The sequence below is a fragment of the Pongo abelii genome, chromosome 9 (genome assembly GCF_028885655.2).
Source record: "Pongo abelii isolate AG06213 chromosome 9, NHGRI_mPonAbe1-v2.0_pri, whole genome shotgun sequence".
NCBI classification, from domain to species: domain Eukaryota; kingdom Metazoa; phylum Chordata; class Mammalia; order Primates; family Hominidae; genus Pongo; species Pongo abelii.
In genome coordinates, this window is record NC_071994.2 from 60,362,606 (window position 1) to 60,383,862 (window position 21,257).

At 44.7% G+C, this 21,257-nt stretch overlaps 1 protein-coding gene across 7 annotated transcripts in view; it reads left to right on the forward strand.

The window, feature by feature from the left end:
* PLEKHA7 (pleckstrin homology domain containing A7) overlaps nt 1–21,257 on the forward strand; it is a 245,187-nt gene that overhangs the window by 151,538 nt on the left and 72,392 nt on the right. For 6 of the 7 annotated variants that reach the window (XM_054525915.2, XM_024255003.3, XM_054525917.2 and 3 more), the window contains 5 exons: nt 1,345–1,456; nt 2,265–2,369; nt 4,866–4,938; nt 5,935–6,035; nt 15,504–15,679. In XM_054525915.2, coding sequence (XP_054381890.1) covers nt 1,345–1,456; nt 2,265–2,369; nt 4,866–4,938; nt 5,935–6,035; nt 15,504–15,679 — 567 coding nt within the window. Of the gene's footprint in view, nt 1–1,344; nt 1,457–2,264; nt 2,370–4,865; nt 4,939–5,934; nt 6,036–15,503; nt 15,680–21,257 lie in introns of those variants that run through there. The other variant, XM_054525921.2, reaches the window with a different exon arrangement.

Below are 21,257 nucleotides of genomic sequence, written 5' to 3' on the forward strand. Positions count from 1 at the left end.
ACAGTGGTCCTGCTGCTGACATTGCTTGGAAAGTGCAGTAGTCACGGCTACTTCTGCAGAGAACTTCCCTTGTGGTGTAGGATATTGGGTTCTGTCTCGGGGCACAGAAAGGATCACTTATCTTTTGAGCAGCAGGGTCTTCGAAGAAAACAGTATATTTCCATGGTGGAAACTAGGATGTTCCTTCATTGTATCGCTCTAAAAGTGTCTGTGTGAAGGACTTTACGAGTGCTGCTTTGTCAGCTGCGTCCTGCCTGGATTCTCTAGCTCCATCTCCTCAGGGTCCTTGCCCAGGCCTCCAAAGCAGATTTTCTCCACTCTTCAGGCAAAGAGCCTCAGTTTTCTGTGGTCTGCCTTGTCTCCAATGACCTGGATTCTGTTGCCTATCAGAGCAGTGGACAGAACGTGGAGACTTCCACTTTGAGGAAGGCTTGCTGATCCTGGACTTAGCAGGGTCTTGGCATCAGGCATCCAGCTGTCCAGGGATAGGTACTGGATTTGTGTGGAGGGATTTGTCACCGCTGCCTTGAAAGACTGGCAAATGCTGGGGATCTGTGGAAGCAGGTGAGAAGGACTCTTCAGTGGCTCTTGAGTGTCGCACTGAGATGCTCCCAGAGAGTTGGCCCTCCCAGGGCAGCTTCTTGGTGGGAAGTTCCATGTTTCTGGGATGCTAATGGGGAAGCCCCAGAGATTCTTACTGGGGGCCCAAGGCTTATTTCATTTCTTCCTGCTCACCAGGCATAGCACAAGGGGTTAATATCTCTGATAGCTCTATTTTGGGGCAAATGGAGTGTTCGCAGAATAGGCCTCTTTGTTGAGTAGTCTATTTTGGGAGACAAGCCCCACTGGCATTTATGTAAGGGATTCTCTGTGTGTATCTGTGGGTGTGGTTGTGTGCGCAAGTGATTTCTTGTTACTAATTATAAACAGCTTCTTTTGGGAGCCAGGGAAATAGAGGTGTGTGTGAGGGCATGGATTGCTCTTGCATGCTGAGAAGAGTGGCACATCTGTGCATGCCCATCAGATGGGGCAGTTGTCATAGACACCTGATTAAGAGAGTGAGTGTGGGGACTTCCAGACAACAGCAGGGATGACAGTCTGTCCTTCTTTGTTGGGTTGTCAGGCTGTGGAGATGTGCCTATCTGTCATCTTGATTCCTTGAAACACACGGGCAGGCTGGACATTGCGGCCCTCTGGCTGCAGTCTGGAGTCAGGCAGCCTCCAAACAATCAGGGTTGGGTTGTTCTAAGGCCCAACAACCAATTCCTACCTGGAACTGATCTTACTGCACTTCCTACTCTGTAGCTTGGCTCTTACTCACTGGAATCACCTGTCTCTTCACAGGCCGAATCCACATATGTCGAAGCAAGACAGAAACCAAAGACCGTCCAGCATGGTCAGTGAAACATCCACGGCTGGGACCGCCTCCACCCTGGAGGCCAAGCCTGGACCCAAGGTGAGCTCCTGGCCACTTGTTCCTTCCTTCCCCTCTTTTATATTTTGCCAAGCCCTTTTGTGACCAGAAGTCCATTTGATCTTCACTATAGTTTTGTGAGAGAGACCCATAAGAAGTGTTCTCCCCAAATGACAGATCAGGAAACTGAGGCCAAGAGGGATATGTCCCTTGTCCAACAGAACAGGTGATTGCTGACAGACCCAGCACTGGTGTCTATAGGTCCTTGAGCATGTTCTTCACTTTCCTCGTGTGGTTGGGAGGGCCACGTTTCTATTTACATGTAGCTGTGTGTTAAAGCAAGCCTGGAGAGATTTGGTGATATGAGGCCCTGAGAAAGGGTGCCCTTGGGAAGGACCCAGAAGTGTTTGTGCTCCAGGTGTAGAAACACTAAGAATCAGGGTAAAGAACCAGCATTGTGGAGAGGAAGAGAGTGCTGAGGGATGAACCCAGATAGGAGGGGTAAATATCTGGAAATTGGCAAAAAGCTGTGACCAAAAATTAGCTTTGCTCCAGAAAGCCATGGAACATATTACAGCCAACAGCTGCTGCTGAAAGTTGATTGAAAAATTCCTTTTAATTTTTTTTTCTGTGACCCAGCTGGGAGGTTTGCCAGGTCTTGGGCTTGCCTTTTAATTAGAATGCTGTGGCCATGTGCACGCCCGTTCCCTGTCTCCTGGCTGTTCGTTTGATCAAAGGGTGCTGCCATTTAGAGTGATGCAGAGAGAGCCGACGGTCCTCCTAACATACAAGTGCTTTTTTGTGTCACCTTAAATTCCCTGCTGCTAAAGTTCAGTCTGCTTTTCCGTAGATCATGAAGTCCAGCAATAAAGTCCACAGCTTTGGGAAGAGAGACCAGGCCATTCGGAGGAACCCCAATGTTCCCGTGGTGGTGAGGGGCTGGCTGCACAAGCAGGTGAGGAAGCCGAGGAGTGAGAATCCTGGAGGAAATGGCTCTGGCTGAGTTCTCTCCTTTCCTGGCCCCAGGAAGCTAGGGCCAGGGATGGGCACATAAGCTTCCTGTTCCTGAGTTTGTCTGAGGCAGCTGGATTCTACCTGCTGCACTGCATTATTTGCTGTTTGTTCTTATGAGTGGACTGTCTGCTCAATGGTTACAGCTTCTCTCCCAAAACCCACTTGACCACTTTGGCTGTCCTGGGGCCCAGGCCGCAGTGTGGGTGGGTCAGCTTGAATCCAGCCTTCCTGCCAGTTCTCTAACAGCACTTGCCTTCCTGGTGTCAAAGAGTCTTTGTTATTATTTGGCTGAAAATTTTCATCTTTTCCTCTCCCCCTTGTCTAGCATGCATGTCCACCTAACGTCTCAAATTCCAAATCAGCCAAACTCAGCTCATCATCTCCTCACCACCCTGGCCTGTCATTTCCCCGAGACTGCTTTTTCCGGATCTTAGTAATGGTACCACCATTCTCCCAGGCACTCAGGTTAGAAACCTCAGCACTATCACCAGATCCTCCTTCCCCGACATGCATTCATTCAGGAAGCCCTGTCGGCTGTGTCGGCTGAGGCCATTCTTCAATGGAATCCCCACTGCCGGTTGACCTGCCTGGGGTTCTCTGTTCACGGCTGGGTTGTGAGTTCCCAGAGCTAGAGACCCTGTCTCTTTTGCTCTCCTTCTCTCCTTGCCAGTCATTCATTCATTCGTCCATTCTGCAAAGTACCTGCCATGTCCTAAGTTGCTAAGAGCAAGTATCAAGAGCAAGTAACGTGGTTCCTGCCCTCGAGGAACTGATCAGCTACCAGGAGAAGCAGATAGCATATCTCTCACTTGTCACATTGTCACCCAGCCCTGTCTCTCACCTAGCATAGCATCTAAAAATATCAGAGCAGCAATGTAAGTTTTGGTGAAGCTTTGTGGGAAGACAGAGGAGGGCATTACATTGAACAGCACACAGGAGAAATCCCAAAAGTCCCCTTAAAATCTTCCTCCGCAGCTCTGGCCCCATGGCAGCTGCAACAGCTCCCGGTCTCTTCTGTTGGACACTCCTGGTACCACCCTCTCCTGCTCCCACTTGCCCCTCACAGCCCTGTCGTCCGTCTCTTTTCTTACATTTGCCCTTGTCTTTTTCTCACTTGAGTCATTTAACCCTCTGACTTCTTCCGTTTGCATCCCTGTCCCCGTTAAACAAAGGATGTCCCTTTAACATATGGAGAGAGAGGGAAGTATTTGTAAATAATTCCCAGCACCTGGGCCAGGCCCATTGGCTGTGCTGTAACCATAACAGGGATCTGTGTGCTGTGGACACACAACAGAGAGTGGCTATACTGGGGAGTGTCCAGAAAGGCTTCCCGGAGGAAGTGATATTTGAACCAAGCATGGAAGCGTAGATAAGAGGTCTCCAAACAAAGCAAATATCATGTACCAAGACCTTAGAAATCATCTCGTTGATTTGCAGAAGATGAAACAGATAAATAGTTGAAATCATCAAGTTACATTTGCTTTTAGCATTTTAGTAAGTGGAGGAGGAACAATCCTCATGCTGTATTTCAGTTTAGAAATTGTCAGGTTTTTTTCAAGCTTGTCAAAAACTTCTGCAGAAGGAAGACAATTTAACAGCCATCTCTGTTTTTTAAATGAAAAAAAAAATTTTTTTTTTGTATAGTTGGGGTATTGCTATGTTGCCCAGGCTGGTCTTGAATTCCTGGCTACAGGCGATCTTCCTGCCTCAGCCTCTCAAAACACTGGGAGTACAGACATGAACAGCCATCTCTAAAACTAAAAGATGCTCTGGGGTATTCCTAGGTTTGAGAGAAAACTCACCCTAAAACATTCTGTTTTCCTGCCTTTGCCATGTTTTTGAAAAGTATTCACAATAATTTAAAACATTATTGATAAATACAAACATTTACATTTCAGATGAGTAAAGACAGATTTTTCTTATGAGACAATTTGATAGCAAAGAGAATCCAAATTCTTTTATATTGAATGGAAGGAAAACACAACAGCAGAATACATCCTATATGGCACAGAACTGAGCATAGTCTAATGAGAACTTTGCCTCACTTAATTCATTAGGTAACTTAAACTCTTTTCAATAGTTTAATGTAAATTCAGTTTTCCAGTCAGCATAAATGAAGGTATTTTATATCTTAACAAAAACTTTTTGTTAAGAGCTGATTCCTCTCTTAATTTACTTTCTAGAAGAAAGTGACTTATAATATTATACATTAATTTGCTTCTAGGAGACAAAAATGAAAACCCTTCTTTCTTAGGATAAATCATCATTTAATCTAAGTTCTAATGTCCTATTCAAAGAATGGCTATTCAATAAAACGGTAATTTATTAAAACAGTGAATATGGGCAAATATTTGGTTCTGGAATCAGGTTGTGCATGCTTGGAAAGGGACAACAGTATGCTCAGATATTACCCTGACTAGTTTTCTTTGCTTTGCAGGACAGTTCTGGGATGAGGCTGTGGAAAAGGAGGTGGTTTGTGCTTGCTGATTACTGCTTATTTTACTATAAAGGTGAGCTAACAAGTAGCCTGTTACCCTGCCGAAGTGTTCAGTTTTACATATGTGGATGGTTGGTGACTTCAGGTTTACCAGTCCTAACACAGGAAGTTCAATCTGTTGGGTTAAAATAAATAGAATCCAGTTTGCCTGCTACTAAGGGTCTCAAGATTCAGAGTCATTTCCGTTTTTGTCCCATTTGGGACATAGGTCCACCTTTGAGGTACTCTGGAGAGGTGAGAAGTGTGGATCATTGATTGTATCTTGTAACCTGTCATCTGGATTTATTGGATGTTGGATGGGCAACTGGTGAATTGAATTGGCCATCTGAGCTTCTGTGGAGCCCCAGAACATAAAGTTAGGGACTATGTGTTGTTAAGAGGGAATCTCAAAATGTGGAGAAAGAGCTTACTTTTAAGATAAGGCTAGACTGCTACTGGTGCTTTCAAAGCAGTTCAGGGAGACTGAGAAGTGAATTCCATCACTGGAGAATCTGAGGAGGCTTCTTAGAAGAGAGAGAAGAGATAGGCTTTTAAGAATGGGTAGAGCTGGCTGGGCACTGTGGCTCACGCCTGTAATCCCAGGACTTTGGGAGGCCGAGGCAGGCAGATCACCTGAGGTCAGGCATTCGAGACCAGCCTAGCCAACATGGTGAAACCCTGTCTCCACTAAAAATACAAAAATTAGCCAGGCGTGGTGGCGCACGCCTGTAATCCCAGCTACTCAGTAGGCTGAGGCAGGAGAATCTCTTGAATCTGGGAGGCAGAGGTTGCAGTGAGCTGAGATCATGCCCTTGACTCCAGCTGGGGCAACAAGAGCAAAACTCCGTCTCAAAAAATAAAAAAATTAAAAAAAAAAAAGAATGGGTAGAGCTTTGCCTGTGTGTGGGTTGGGGGAGGATGGACATTACAAGGGGAGGAAACAACTTGGCTGAAGTTCTGGAAGCAGTGGGACGGATGAGCCCAGGGAAGCTGCCCAGAAGGTTGTTCTGATGCGTTTTTCCATTCAAAGACAGCCGAGAAGAAGCGGTCCTCGGGAGCATCCCCTTGCCCAGCTACGTGATCTCTCCTATGGCCCCTGAGGATCGCATAAGCCGCAAATATTCCTTTAAGGTACTGCCCCTGCACCTCTAATGCAGCCATTCTGTCTAAAGAAACTGTGTTCTCAAAATGTCTTCATAAAAGCAGTCGCTTTTGTCTGGAGGGGGAAGAAGCTAAGAAGCTAGAGAGTTTCAGATTCAGGTTAACAAAGTTGTAAGTTATTTAAACAAGAATAATATCACATGACCAGTACTGTCATTTGACTCTAAGCTTTGGAGTCGCCCAGACATGTTCAAGTATTCAGACCCCTCCTTCCTGTCACTGCCAGTCTTGTGGTTACCTATCGAAGCCCTTCTTGAGCTATCTTATCACTGTACTCAGCCAGCCTAACTAGCATCCAGCCATTTCATGCAACTGGTGACCCCTCATAATGGGTTTATATCCATTGTATTATGAAAACTCACATTGAAGGTTAGGGGCCTGCGTGTTGAAGAGGCTGTCAGCTTTGTCCACTTTGTTTATCTTGTTGAAAAGCAATTAGAATGAAATTTGGTTTATCTTCTGGATCGTAGAAGATTTCCAGGCAGATCCCTTTACCAGTAAAACCCCTTTCCTACTTGTTCTGTGTCTGTACCATTTGGGCTGAGTGAGGCCATGATAATTGTAGTTTCCCCCTGTAGAACCTGTGAGGTCAGGTGTGGAGGCTCTTGGAAGGTGTGTTTAGGCTCAAACATGGGGAGTCCTGAGTCTTCTCCGTTGGTGGCCTCCACAGATTTCCTTCACTGCAGGTGTTAAGATCTTGGGTTCCCCAGGGAAGGTAAGGGTGGGGTGGATTGAAGATCCACTTTACTGGCAGTTGGAGTGGAAGTCCTAGAGAGCACTGAAGCAAGCAGCCCTTGGTGCCAGTCGCCACAGGGCACGGCCCTCTCTTGGCTGCTTAAGATGTGAGGCAATGTCGTACACGTCAAGCTGGAGTAGGGGCTCCTGTCCCCACTACACTTGTTGCTTGGCCGTTTCCATGTTGGAGGCACAAGATGAACACTAGATAATAGGTCATAAAACAGAGATTGAACAGAAGTCATGCTTTCCAGCTGTAGATAAAGGACCACGGGAAAGCTCAAGGTAAGACGCCTGCGATTCTCTGGAAGGGATAAAGCAAAGTGTTGGTCTGTGGTGTCCATGGTGTGAGCAGCTGGTCCTTCATCTGTGAGGGGCTTGCAAAGTGAGAGTCTCCATCAACACCTTGATCTGGAGCCATGGTGGTGCTGGTGGTTGGAAAGTCAGCCTCATCTTCCTTCTACCTTTCCTTCCTAAGGAGGCACAGAACTGAGCTGATGTTGTGGCTTTACTCATCAACAGGTTTGAGTTGTTCCTCTCTTTCCCTCGAGTGACGCTAATCCAGAATTGCTATGGATTGGTGATACTGGGATACTGCTCTGTGTCATGTTGCATGGAATACTGTTGCCTTATATCTTTAAAACATGACATGGGAAGTACTTTGATACACGTGACCTCATTTAATGCTCATGGTGAGGGAAGGATATGAGAGCTTAAGAAACTTGCCCAAAGTCACAAAGCTGGAAGATGACAGAGGCAGAACTTGGCCCTGAATTCTATTCTCTTTCAGTTTTCTTATAGGGCTCCCACTTTGTATTATTTTCTCTTCTTCCTTGCTTTTCTTCCATGTCTCATCTTGGTCACTTGCTGCACAAACATCACAGGAGGTAGAAGGTGGTTTGAATTGACATTAATTGTATCATTTTAGAAACTTATTGCTGACTCTGAAAACATTTTGTTCAGTGCCTTTCAGATTCATCCTTTACAGCCTGAAAAATCTTCCTTAGGAAACCCTCCTTTCTAGAGTTGAGCACTGTCCAGTTGGGCAAACAATTGGGATAGTGATGTTGCATATGATGTTTTGGGAACAACATTTGGCATATCCTTAAAGTAACATATCATAACTATATGTATATTTTTTATCTTAACCCTTCATTGGAGGTGTGAAAGTAGATTCTAGGCAAACATCTTTAATCTCTCTTAGATTTCTTTTCTTTTCTCAACATTTTTCTTAGAAAGACTTTACTAAGAGTGTTCCCTAAATCTTTTGTCTGGGAGACAGAAGGTATCATGTGTTTGGGAGAGGTCTTTGAGGTCCTCAGGATCTGAGAGCAGAGAAAAGCTACTACAGACAGATCTGGTGGTGTTTAGATGGTTCTCCAGAAAGGGCAATGGTTCCGTGAGTCTGAAAGAGTTATCTTTTCATTTGAGTTGCAGCATCCTTCTTTTAGGGGCCAGAGGGTAGGCCCTGGGGGCAGCTCAGGGTCTATATTCGTGGGCATACCAAGGAATACACAGTGTTTTGTGATTGGCCTTGACACCTGTCTTTGATGTTGGTCCTTCTCTGTATGTAGAGCTGAAGTTCTCAGACTGGTGCTAGGGTACCTTGTTGGAGACAGTTCTGAGTATCCACTGTACTTGGCCTACTCTTTAACCTTTAACTGAAATATAACATCTCTTTCAATTAAGAAAGCAGGTCACAATGTGTATCAGCAGTACCTGTGACTTGGTCACCAATAGAAACCATAGATATCTTCATAACACATTACAGTTGTTGCAGGTATCTTGAAATATCATTTATGCTCATCACCATTTTAAAATCACAATAACTATTACATCTGCCACCAGATCCATTATGCAGTACGTTAGTAAACAAACACCTGCATCACTAGATCACACATTTAAAAAATATTTTAAGAACTATATTTCAATATAATAGATTTCCCTTATTTTGCATGCTTAACATTCTGGAAAAGGTTCATAGGATTTATCGAACTGTTGATGTCCATGCCACAAAAAGTGTTAAGGTCCCTGCTCTAGATTCTGAAGACATGCCAAGAGGCATGGTTTTTCACTTATGTAGTTCTATTTGAAAACTTCTGTTGCACACTCTGATTGTCTATGGGGTAGTATAACAGATGCTAGGGATACAGCAATTAATAGGACAAAATCCTTGCTTTTTTAGGGCCTATATTCTCAAGTTTGCATCAGCATGTGTATTATTACAGGATGAGAAGACAACAAGAAAGAGCTGCCTTTTTTCTCTCTCCTTTCGATTTTGTTCTTTGTATATCTATCAAATTCATCTCCTCCTCTCCACTTGTGCTGCCACTATTCTGTGTTGGCCACCACCATCCCTCCCCTGGGAAGCACACTATAGAGCAGGACCTAGTGTATAGTAAGTGCTCTGTAAGCATTGGCTGTTGCTGATTCAGCCTTGGAACTCCTCTGCAGCCTACAGTTCATCCTCTATGTTGTTCCTAAGTTGCACCCTTGTTCAGGTTGTATTCCTACCATAAGCCCTTCAGTGGTTCCCCATTGCTTTCAGGATAAAGCCAATTTTTTTTTTTTTTTTTTTTGAGACAGAGTTTCGTTCTTGTCGCCCAGGCTGGAGTACAATGGCACGATCTTGACTCACTGCAACCTCTGCCTCCCGGGTTCAGGCAGTTCTCCTGCCTTAGCCTTCCGAGTGGCTGGGATTACAGGCACCTGCCGCTGTGCCCAGCTAACTTTTTTTTTTTTGTATTTTTAGTAGAGATGGGGTTTCACCATGTTGGCTAGGCTGGTCTTGAACTCCTGACCTCAGGTGATCCACCTACTTTGGCCTCCCAAAGTGCTGAGATTATAGGCGTGAGCCACTGTGCCCAGCTGATTAAGCCAATTGTGATTTACGAGGTGCCAGTTTATATCTCCAGCCACATTTTTAGCCACTCCTATCTTATGTCTTTCCTCTAGCCATATGCAGTTGCCTAAGGCCCCAGGACATTTCTTGCCTATAGGCCTTTACTTAAACTTCAGCCACAGTTGGCCGGGCGTGGTGGCTCAGCCAGTAATCCCAGCACTTTGGGAGGCAGAGGGGGGCGGATCACAAGGTCAGGAGATCGAGACCATCCTGGCTAACACAGTGAAACCCCATCTCTACTAAAAATACAATTTGCCGGGTATGGTGGCTGGTGCCTGTAGTCCCAGCTGCTCGTGAGGCTGAGGCAGGAGAATGGTGTGAACCGGGGAGATGGAGCTTGCAGTGAGCTGAGATTGTGCCACTGCACTCCAGCCTGGGCGACAGAGCGAGACTCTGTCTCAAAAACAAACAAACAAACAAACAAAAAAACACTTCAGCCACAGCCTGGAGTGCTGTTTCCCCAACTCTTACTTGTCCTTCAGTTCTCTGCTCAGAGTCACCTTGTCTGGGAAGCCTTCTCTGAGCCCTCTGGACAGGTTAAGTACCCTTTTTCTCTACTTCCACAGCTCTGTCTCACTGCACTGTAAATGGTTGATTCACCCACCCAGACCTTTCACCGGGAAATCTGATTCATCAGCTAGTTCTGCTAGTCCCATTCTGTAGACAGAGACCACAGGGAGCATTCATGTGTAATTGGAATCGTGGCCAATGACAGTGCTTATACCTCCCAAGATATGGTGGGTTCAGGCTTATTGTATTTTGTATTTAGTTCCCTATAAATTTGTGATGGGGAGGGAGGAAGAAGAGTCTTAAAGTTTCCAGAATGCTCTTTCAGCCAACCTCCCTATGTTGCTCAAGTGACTGCTCCTTCAGTAACATCAACTGACATCTTTTGAGCCTTACAGATGCCAGGCTGTGCTCTAAGCAGTGTATATCTCATTTCATCCTCACATGGCCTTGTAAGGTAAATGCTACTTTTACCCATAGTTCCATTTTAAATATGAGGAAACAAGCATGAGGAGGTTGAGTAATTTACCCAGGGTTACCCAGTGGGCAAGAAGCAGAGTCCACCTTGGACCTCAGGCTGATTCTAAGAGCCCAAGTTCTTACCCTGTTCACTGTGCTGCTTGGAGTCAGCCTAAAGGTTGGACGTGAGAAGTTTTGTTTCGTTTCTTTTCTCTTCTATTCTCTTTTCTCCCTTTCCTTTCCTTTCCTTTTGCTTTCCACAGAGTCTTGCTCTGTCACCCAGGCTGGAGTGTAGTGGCGTGATCTCCGCTCACTGCAACCTCTGCCTCCCAGGTTCAAGAGATTCTCCTGCCTCACCCTCTTGAGTAGCTGGGGCTACAGGTGCCCATCACCACGCCAGGCTAATTTTTGTGTTTTTAGTAGAAACTGGGTTTCACCATGTTGGCCAGGCTTGTCTCAAACTCCTGAGCTCAGCTGACCCACCCACCTCGGCCTCCAAAAGCACTGGGATTACAGGCATGAGCCACTACACACGGCCCCTTTTCTTAATCTCAATAAATGGTCACCACTACCTCTGCAAGTTGTAAACTTGAGACTCTTATCCTTTATACCTGGTGTTCCCTCTCCTCCCGTATCCAGTCCATTGCCAAGGCCTGCAGGTATTACCTGCAAGTTCTCTCCAGACCCTGTCTGCTCCTCCCCTTCTCTGCCTCCACCACCATCTCTCACCTGTGCTCCTGTAGTAGCCTCCTGACCCATCCCCCCTTACCTGTTTCTGCTGACTCGAACCTCTTCTCTGTACTGCAGCCAGAGTGGTCTTTCCAAACAAAATCTGAGCACATTGTTCCCCAGTTTAAACCCTTTAATAAGGCTGGGTGCAGTGGCTCATGCCTGTAATTTCAGCACTTTGGGAAGCCAAGGTGGGTGGATCACTTGAGCCCAGGAGTTCCAGACCAGCCTGGGCAACATGGCAAAACCCCATCTCTACAAAAAATACAAAAATTAGTTGGGCGTGGTGGTGCATTCCTGTAGTCCAGGCTACTCAGGAGGCTGGGGTGGGAGGATTGCTTGAACCAGGGAGGCGAAGGTTGCAGTGAGCGAAGATAGTACCACTGCACTCCAGCCTGGGCAACAGAGCGAGACCTTGTCTCAAAACAAAGCAAGGCAAAACAACATAACAAAACAAAACAAAACACTCTTTAATAGTTTCTCATTGCTCTTTCATTAAGACAAAACCCTACATGATCTGCAAGGCCCTGGTGGTCTCGCCCTGCCAACTTCGGCAGCCTCTCTTCATGCTGTTTTCCCCTCCATTCCTCGGCGCTAGTCATGCTGGCCTCATCCTTGAAGATGAACACACTGCGTGCACGTGTCCTTCATGGGGTGCTACCTAGCTCCTCCCTGCTATTACTTAAATGGCTACCTACTACATAGAAGGCAGCTGCGATGTCAGTTCCTCAGGGATCTAGCTGGGCTCACCTGTTCTCCTCACAGCATCCTGACCTTCTTGATGACACTTAATACAGCTGTAGTTACTTGTCCATAGTATTTCTCTTCTATGTGGCTATAAACTGTCATGGCCTTGTTTAAGGCTGTCCCTCCAACTTTGGTAGGGTGCCTTTCACATAGTAAATACTCAATAAATGATTCATTATTATTAAACAAGTTCCAGACTTAGCCAGTCAGTTTATGGGCCCTGGCCTTTTGGGTGCTCTTCTATTTTCCACTGAGGTTTCTCTATTCTAAAGGCTGATGTTAGGGGCTTGAACCATGAGGATTCTGGCTCCTTCACCAGTGCTGTGTCTAGAACTGAGGTCCAATAGCCAGGAGAGCAACCATATCCTAGGGGCATCATGTCTTTGAGGTAAGTTCTTCACTCACATCCTGATTTCCTTTAGGCATAGCTTGTTTTCTATTCAGTTATGCAAAGTTGCTTCATAGGATTATGTTAACTGGAAAGCAAAGAGCAGAGAAAACAGTACCATCTGAGTTGAGACTAGGGCAGGAGTGAGAAGATTCACATCATCTGGGTCCTAGGCTCAGGATACTTTGGACTTGGGTCACTTGGCCAGATGAAAAGGAAACTCCCTGTACTTCTTGCCTTCACAGTTAATCCATTGAATATGCCCTCACACAGGCAGAATGCAGTTGGAATCTGTTCTTCAGAGTCAAAAGCAGCTGGGCACAGCACCTGCTGGTTTGATTAGTGACCAGGGTTATATTTGCAATCTATGTGTAACTCCTTTGTAATGGTAGATGTAACTCTCAAGGCTCATTCGCAAATAGACATGCAAACCCATGTCTGCATGTTTGAGGCATGTCCCATGTTGATTTCCTGGACAAGGCTGGCTCCATGAATTTTTTGTACAGCAGGGATCTACTGTTTTTATTGTACCTTGGAGGGCTCCCTGTGCTTGTGTCTAGTGGGATAGGTACCTGTCCCAGAACCCTCTATGGCTGGGCACAAAAGGCTGGGAGAGTGTGTCAGAGATCTTGTGGGATCATGGTCCAGGGGATATTTTCCAAGAATTTCTGCTGATTTTCAGTAAGACACGCACAGGTTCCTTCTTATTCTGTTCTGTTTTTTTTCTTTCTTTCTTTCTTTCTTTTTTTGAGACAGAGTCTCACTCTGTCACCCAGGCTGGAATGCAATGGCTCAATCTCAACTCACCGCAACCTCCACCACCTGGGTCCAAGCAATTTTCATGCCTCAGCCTCCCCAGTAGCTGAGATTACAGGCATGTGCCACCATGCCCAGCTATTTTTTTATTTTTAGTAGAGACAGGGTTTCAATATGTTGCCCAGGCTGGTCTTGAACTCCTAACTTCAGGTGATCTACCTGCTTTGGCTTCCCAAAGTGCTGGGATTACAGGTGTGAGCCACTGTGCCTGGCCTTATTCTGTTCTTATTGGCACATTTCCACCTTGCTTAAAATAGAAGGAATCCTTCCTGTGATAGTGAATGATAGCTTGTACATGCAAAGGAAGGATATCAGGTTTGCTTCAGCCACTATAGGGATCCTTGGCTGCAGGCCAAGTTTGCCTAGACTCCCTTGGCACTAAGCCGGATGGACTCAGATATGTAAATGTCAGAAGCAGGCCCATTTTTACTATGCATTTTGGATCTGGATTTTAAGAGGGCAGGGAGGAGAAGTAAATGCTGAAGGTTCATTTGAGAGGTTTTCATCTATGACCATTAGTGATTCCAGAAGCATGTCATTGTCTAGTTTTTCATTGGTTCTCATTTTGTTTTCTCTGCCTGGTCCTTGCATGGGGTCTGCCTTTCATGCTGGATTCAGAGTATCGAACCAGTTATCTGTGTAATCACTCTCACTTCTGGATAGAACCTGGGAGCAATATACAGAGAAGCCTGGACTTGGAGTCAGACCTGGGCTCTAACTCTTCGTTCTTTCAACAAACGTTTATTGAGCATCCACTATGTGCCAGGCACTGTTCCTGGGGATATAGTAGTGAACAAAATAGCAAAGTTCCTACTCTCATGTAGCTTATATTTGTAGAGGAAGGAGACAGAGGATAAGCAGGTAATAAACAAGTGTGTAAAATAAATAGCATCAAGTAATGGTAAGTGCTGTGAAGAATCTGTTACCAGGTGTGGAAATCTGAGAAAGTTACTTAACATCTCAGAGCTTTGTTTGCTACATCTGTAAAACAGAGATTCTGTCTCCACCTCTCAAGGCTGTTAGGATTACAATAAGATTAAAGTTGTGGAAGTACCTAGGAGACACACAGTAGGTACTCAGTAAATCTTCCTCTTTTCACATCATCTTCTTATGTAGATTTGGTGAGATTGTTCCTTGCAAATTTAAAAGATAGGTCTCTGGTTTATCAGAGCACAAGGGGAAAAACTGGTGTTGTCTCTAATTTGCAAATCTTCCCAGTCATTTTTCAGTGGTCATTCTGAGTACCTTTTTTTGAGATTTTTTTTTTTTTTTTTTTTTTTTTTTGCAAGGATACATGTGAAAGCACCTTGAGGCAGAAGGACACAGTAGGTTTGCAAGAATATTTAGTTAACTGTTGTTCAGCTTTGTCCACCTCTGTAGTGCCTCTTTTGAGAGCTTGTTTGGAGGTTCTAGCAGGGGACTGCAGCTACTAGTATACCCTTGACCGAAGACCGGTCCTCCTCTCTCAGGGATGGTCTTCCTCTTTGACTGGTGTGCAGCTTCAGGAGGGACGCACGTGGTGCAGTGAGGGAGGAAGGGGACACCCTCCTAGCCAGCCAGATCAGCCGAATCAACCCTGGCGATCAATGGGGTGACAGATGTCACAGCCAGATTGCTCTCACCTCCTGTAGTGCCTCTTTTGGAGAGATAGAACAGCAGCTTCTTTGAGGAGCACACATCACACTTCATGCCTAAGCAGTGAAGCACAGTGAACATCCACATCAAGCCACCTGCTGTTGCAGCCAGTTTTGAGTCAATTCTTGTCTGATTATAGCCAAAGCAGGAATCACAGGCTTTAGCAAAACCAAAACAAGGATTCCCAAGAGTCTGCCTCTATGAAATGAGGGTTTTCTGAAAAGCCTGTTTCTCACATAAGCCTTGACTTTGTGCACACTTCCAACCCCCAAAGCAGGAGTAAGATAAATAGGAAACAGTTACAGCTGCAGGGCTTTTACTATGGAGAACAGACAGCTGTCACTGGGCCTGGCTGCACTAAGAAAGAGAAATCTAGCCTATGATGTTTTCTAGGTGTGGAAACAAGTTGGGTGGTACTTGGGCTTTTAGTCTAGAAGGGCCATAGTGCCTCCTTGCTTTTGCTCCTGTAAAGGAAATGTGTGATAATCTCCCTCTGACCTGCATTGTCTTCATGCTACAGGCTGTGCACACGGGGATGCGAGCCCTCATCTATAACAGCTCCACGGCGGGCTCTCAGGCCGAGCAGTCGGGCATGAGGACCTACTACTTCAGTGCCGACACCCAGGAGGACATGAACGCTTGGGTCAGGGCCATGAACCAGGCTGCACAGGTGCTGTCTCGATCATCACTGAAGAGGTTAGTCCTGATGGAGAGTCCCTGCCACAGCACCTCCTACACTAGGATTGGGACCCAGATAGGTCCTCTTGGGTGCCTGAGATTCCATTTACTCACTTATATTAAGCATTGCCCTCTCTTTATAAACTTTCTTCATTAAACAAAAACACTAAGGCCTGGAAGAGTGAAATGACTGCCTGGGATCCACAGCCATGGAAACTGGCATGTGTGGGCTTCTCGGTTTTTCTTCTCTTATGTATGGTGGAAGGGAAAACCTTGGGGCACCAGGTAGGGAGAGGACAGGCAAGAAAGGTCTTGCAAACTGAAAATCTGCTACAGACTAACTGCCATGTTGCTGGGAGCTGACCTGGGAGTGATCTTCCGGTTGCTCCCTCTCTGAAATAGTTAAACCAAGCATATAATCAGAGATCTTGAAATTCCTGAGTCTGTTGGCTGTAGGTGATTCCCTGAGAGAAAACAAGAGGAAGATGAGTGGAGTCGAGGGCTGAGAGAGAGAGATCAGAGTGGCCCTGAAAAAGTCTGGGTATACCTTTATCTGGCCTTCATCTCACATTGGGCCCATTCCTTCCTATCCTGACACTTTGCTCTTTGACAGTGTTCTTTCAATGAGGCCTCAAAACTCAAGCATATTCTCTTGTAACCTAAGGGTGGAACTTTATAGTGACTGGAAATGGATTGCACTGGTATGTTTAGCTTGTGAATCTTTCCACCTCACATATATGTGGTTTTCAGAATTCGTGGTACTTCCTAGCTTTATGATCTCTTTCATGCAGTGTACAGACCTCATGAAATATAAATACAGCTATAAATAGTGACCTCCATCAAGAGGCCAGGGTATAGTCAGGCCCTACCTTCTGGATCTCCCATAGCACTTCAGTCTGAGCATTTTTCACACTGTTTTTGTTTCCCCCTTCTGTCTACTTTTCAGTATCCTAGGCTTAAAGCAGATATCATCTTTGTATCTTGGTTTTGTTTTGTTTTGTTTTGTTTTGAGACAGTCTCGCTTTTGTCGCCCAGGCTGGAGTGCAATGGCATGATCTTGGCTCACTGCAACCTCTGCCTCCTGGGTTCAAGCTATTCTCCTGCCTTAGCCTCCTGAGTAGCTGGGATTACAGGTGCCCGCCACCACGCCCAGCTAACTTTTTGTATTTAGTAGAGATGGGGTTTCACCATGTTGGCCAGGCTGGTCTTGAACTCCTGACTTCAAGTGATCCACCCACCTTGGTCTCCCAAAGTGCTGGGATTACAGGCATGAGCCACCACGCCCAGCCTGTCTTTATATCTAAATGCACAACATCTGATACATAGTAAGCTCTCAAATGTCTGGTGAGTGAGTGAGAGAGATTCGATGAATGAATGAATGAAGATGTTGAACAGGACAGGACCAAAGACTTCCCTAGGAGCTTCCCCATGCCCTGAATCAGTAACTAAGTCAATTTTGGCTGTACTTCCAGCATTGTCATCCAGCCTGCATTTTTCTATTGTTTCCATAATAATGATCTGAAAGACTCTGCCAGTAGCCTGCAGGGCTCAGCTCACAGTGTGGTTGGCATTTCCCTTCTCACCCCAGGAGAAGGAAACTGGGTAGATTTGACACATCTTACTCCTAGTGCACAGGCTAGTCCCCAACAGTCACTGTTTCCTGGTCTTTATTTTTCATTCTTTTAATATATATATATGTTTACAGTATATGTATGTAGTCGTTCCTTGGTATCCATGAAGGACTGGTGCCAGGAAGCCCCACAGATACCAAAATACTCAGAGTCCCTTATATAAAATGGTGTATTTGCATAACCTATGCACATACTTTAAATCATTGCTAGATTGCAAGATTACATATAATACTAATACAATGTAAATGCTATGTAAATAGTTGTTATACTGTGTTGTTTAGGAAATAATGACAAGAAAATAAGTCTGCATGTGTTCAGTACAGACACAACCATCCTTTTTTCCCCCTCTAAATATTTTTAACTTGTGGTTGGTTGAATCCATGGATATGAAACCCTGGATACAGAAGGCCGACTATGTCTATATGTGTGTGTGTATATATATGTATATTTATAATTAAGTATATACAAATTATTAAATATATATTAAGTGTATATTTAACTATATAATAAATGAAAACATTCTAAGTATAAAAATGCAAAAACCGAAGACAAAGATATCCCAAATCACCTTCCCAAGGTAATCTCTATGATCAGGTTAATTGGCTTTTAAACTATTTTCTATGTATTTATATACGTATATGGACTTACAGAAATATATAGGTTTCTTTTGTGCTTTCTGAAAGCATGAATAATGACATCTTAGGGATCACTCAATATCAGTATATATGAATCACCTTTAATTTTTACTCATGGTATTTCATAGTGTAGATGTATTGTAGAGTATTTTTAAAACCTGTATTTAAAATTTTTATATTAACCTTCTACAAGCCTCTGCATGTGTGAGTCTTTCAGATTGCTGAGTAAAAGTGTAATACATTTTTAATTTTAATCGATACCACCAAACTGCCCTTTAAAGAAAGCTGTGTGGCCGGGCACAGTGGCTCACGCCTGTAATCCCAGCACTTTGGGAGGCCGAGTCAGGTGGATCATGAGGTCAGGAGATTGAGACCATCCTGGCTAACACAGTGAAACCCCATCTCTACTAAAAATACGAAAAATTAGCAGAGTGTGGTGGTGGGTGCCTGTAGTCCCAGCTACTCGGGAGGCTGAGGCAAGAGAATGGCGTGAACCCGGGAGGCAGAGCTTGCAGTGAGCAGATGAGCAGAGATTGCGCCACTGCACTCCAGCCTGGGCAACAGAGTGAGACTCTGTCTCAAAAAAAAAAAAAAAAAAAAAAAAAAAGCTGTGTATTTCACTAGTGAGTGTGTCATTTCCCCATATCTTTGCCAATAGTTGATGTTATGTCTTAATTTTACTGGTCTGATACATAAATAGTATCTGATTATCTTAATTTAATGTATATTTCCATGATGGTTAGGTTCTTTTATATTTATTTCCACTTTTTTTTTTTTAAGACACGGAGTCTCTATCTATCACCCTGGCTGGAGTGCAGTGGTATGATCATAGTTCACTGCAGCCTTGAACTCCTGGGCTCAAGCAATCCTCCCATGTCAGCCTCCCTAGTAGCTGGGACCTCAGCTGTGGGCCACCACATCATGCCTGGCTAATTTTAAAACATTTTTTAGAGACAGAGGCTCACTATGTTGCCCTGTCTGGTCTCGAATTCCTTGCCTCAAGCAATCCTCCTAGCTCAGCCTCCCAAGTAGCTGAAATGACAGTCACCAGCCACCATGCCCAGCTCAATGGGCACGTGTATTTCCTATTAAGGGAATTGCCTGTACCTATCCTCTGCCCATTTTTCTACTGAGTTGTTTGCCTTTTCTTGCTGCGTCCTTTCCTGTGTGCTCTGAAATCTGCCAGGTTAACAGTGCTGCTTAGCCTCTTGCAGAGGTTGATAATAGGCTATGGAATTTGTTTTTCCTCTTCTTTGAAAATCAGAATGCTGTTTGCCAGTTTCTAATATTCTGGTCTTTCCCCCCTTCCCTATGATTCCTCGGAGATCACCCAATAGGTTTCTCAAGCCCAACTTCCCTTATGTTGCTGGGGCACCACCAATAGCTGGGCCTGGAGCTCAACTACAGGAGAGTAGGGCTTCCTGTTCTTCCTCCCCATCGTGGACTTTCAGGCTCTCTTAACCAGGTTTGTTCCCTTTTTCCTGGTTAAGGTCATTCTTCTTAATGAAAATGTGGAATTAAACCCAGAAGCTGGAGAATTCTGCCTTCTCTGTTTATGCTGGGTCATCTTCCCTAAGCAGAGACACCTACATCTCTTTTTTTTAAACCCCCATTTATTTTAATAAACAGAAATTTTGTTTTTGTTTTGTTTTACTTTGAATAAACAAACAGCTCCTTCTAGACTTTACTTTTTCTGCCATTGTTCATGTGGACCCATTCCACTATGGATTTGTGCCCCACCTTCCATTTCTTGTACATGTCCTTTTATAATTTGAGCTTCAAGAGTTCCCTGTGTTATTACACTAGAGATGGCAAAATGGGTTTCTTCTAGTGTCCCAACTTTGCTCAATTCATTGTGGCTGACTAGGATGCTAGGTGAGAGAGAATTTGAGAACGAGATTGAACTTTATAGGAAAAAAATGCATGATTGATAAATGATGTCTGGCTAGAACCCTTGAGGATTAATCTAGATAGCTGAGATTTGGGTATTTTTTAGCATCAGATTTTGGTGTTGGAAGGGCTCCTCCCCTTTCCCTAGTCTCAGGCCATTGTATCATCCCTAGTTTTTCTCTCACATTGAGATGTATTCTTATTATGCTCTTAATAAACTCTTAAAACTCCATGATTATGTTTGCCCAAGGTTTCGTCCCTTTAAAAATAAAAAACACAGGCCAGGTGCAGTGACTCATGCCTGTAATCCTAGCACTTTGGGAGGCCGAAGCAGGCGGACCACTTGAGGTCAGGAGTTCAAGACCAGCCTGGCCAACATGGTGAAACTCCATCTCTACTAAAAATACAAAAATTAGCTGGGCTTGGTGGTGGGTTCCTGTAATCCCAGCTACTCAGGAGGCTGAGGCAGGAGAATCGCTTGAACTCAGGAGGCAGAAGTTTCAGTGAGCCAAGATCATGCCATTGCACTCTAGCCTGGGCGACAGAGTGAGACTTTGTCTCAAAAACAAAACAAAACAAAACAAAACAAAAAACAGAAAAATCAAAAACAAAAAAGCCCAAGAAACTAAAACAAAATAAAAAACACAAGTTTTTCCAGCTTCTGAGTCACAATAAAGACATAAGAGCATTTCTCCATAAGTTTCTGAGAGCTGAAATTTTCAGCCAAGCAAATACAGACTTATTAAGTGTTCTATTTTTCCAGAATAAGATGTTCAGACATTTGGTTGGTTAAAATTATTCGTCAGGCAGACTAAATCTTGCCTGTCTTCCAGTTTGGTGTTTTGCCTAGGAAAAGCTCCATCTCTGTAAGTGGGTGGCCCCAACAGTAGCATTTCATTCGCTCCCTCTGTGATTCTCACCCAGAGGCTTCTCTCTTTATTCATACAGGCAGATGCTTCCTTTATTAGTGGTGGTGTGTATTAGGACTGTTGACTGCAGATAACAGAAAATACAGAGAAATTTACCTTTAAAAGGAGGGAATTTATTGGTTCATGTCACTGAAAAGCTCAAGATAGACCTGGCTTTAGAAACAATGGGGTTCAAGGCTCAGACGATATCACTAGAAGTCATATTCTCAGACTCTGGGCTCTTCCCACCTGTATGTTGAATTCAGTCTTGAGCTCCATGAGGAGGTCCCTGGCACATCTAGGGCCTGGTGGCAAGATAGCTGCAGTGGTCCCAAACTCATATCATCAAGGTTAAAATCCAGTAGGAAAGAGCCATAGTCTGGTCCAGAAGCTCTGAGATTCATACTGATAGACAGGTTTAGTTTACATTTGTGTACCCAACCATCTTCCGTGGCCAGGGATAACATCATGCTGATCGCAGAGGACTGAAACACATGCTTCACTTCTGAGAACCAGGGGTGGAGCCCTATCC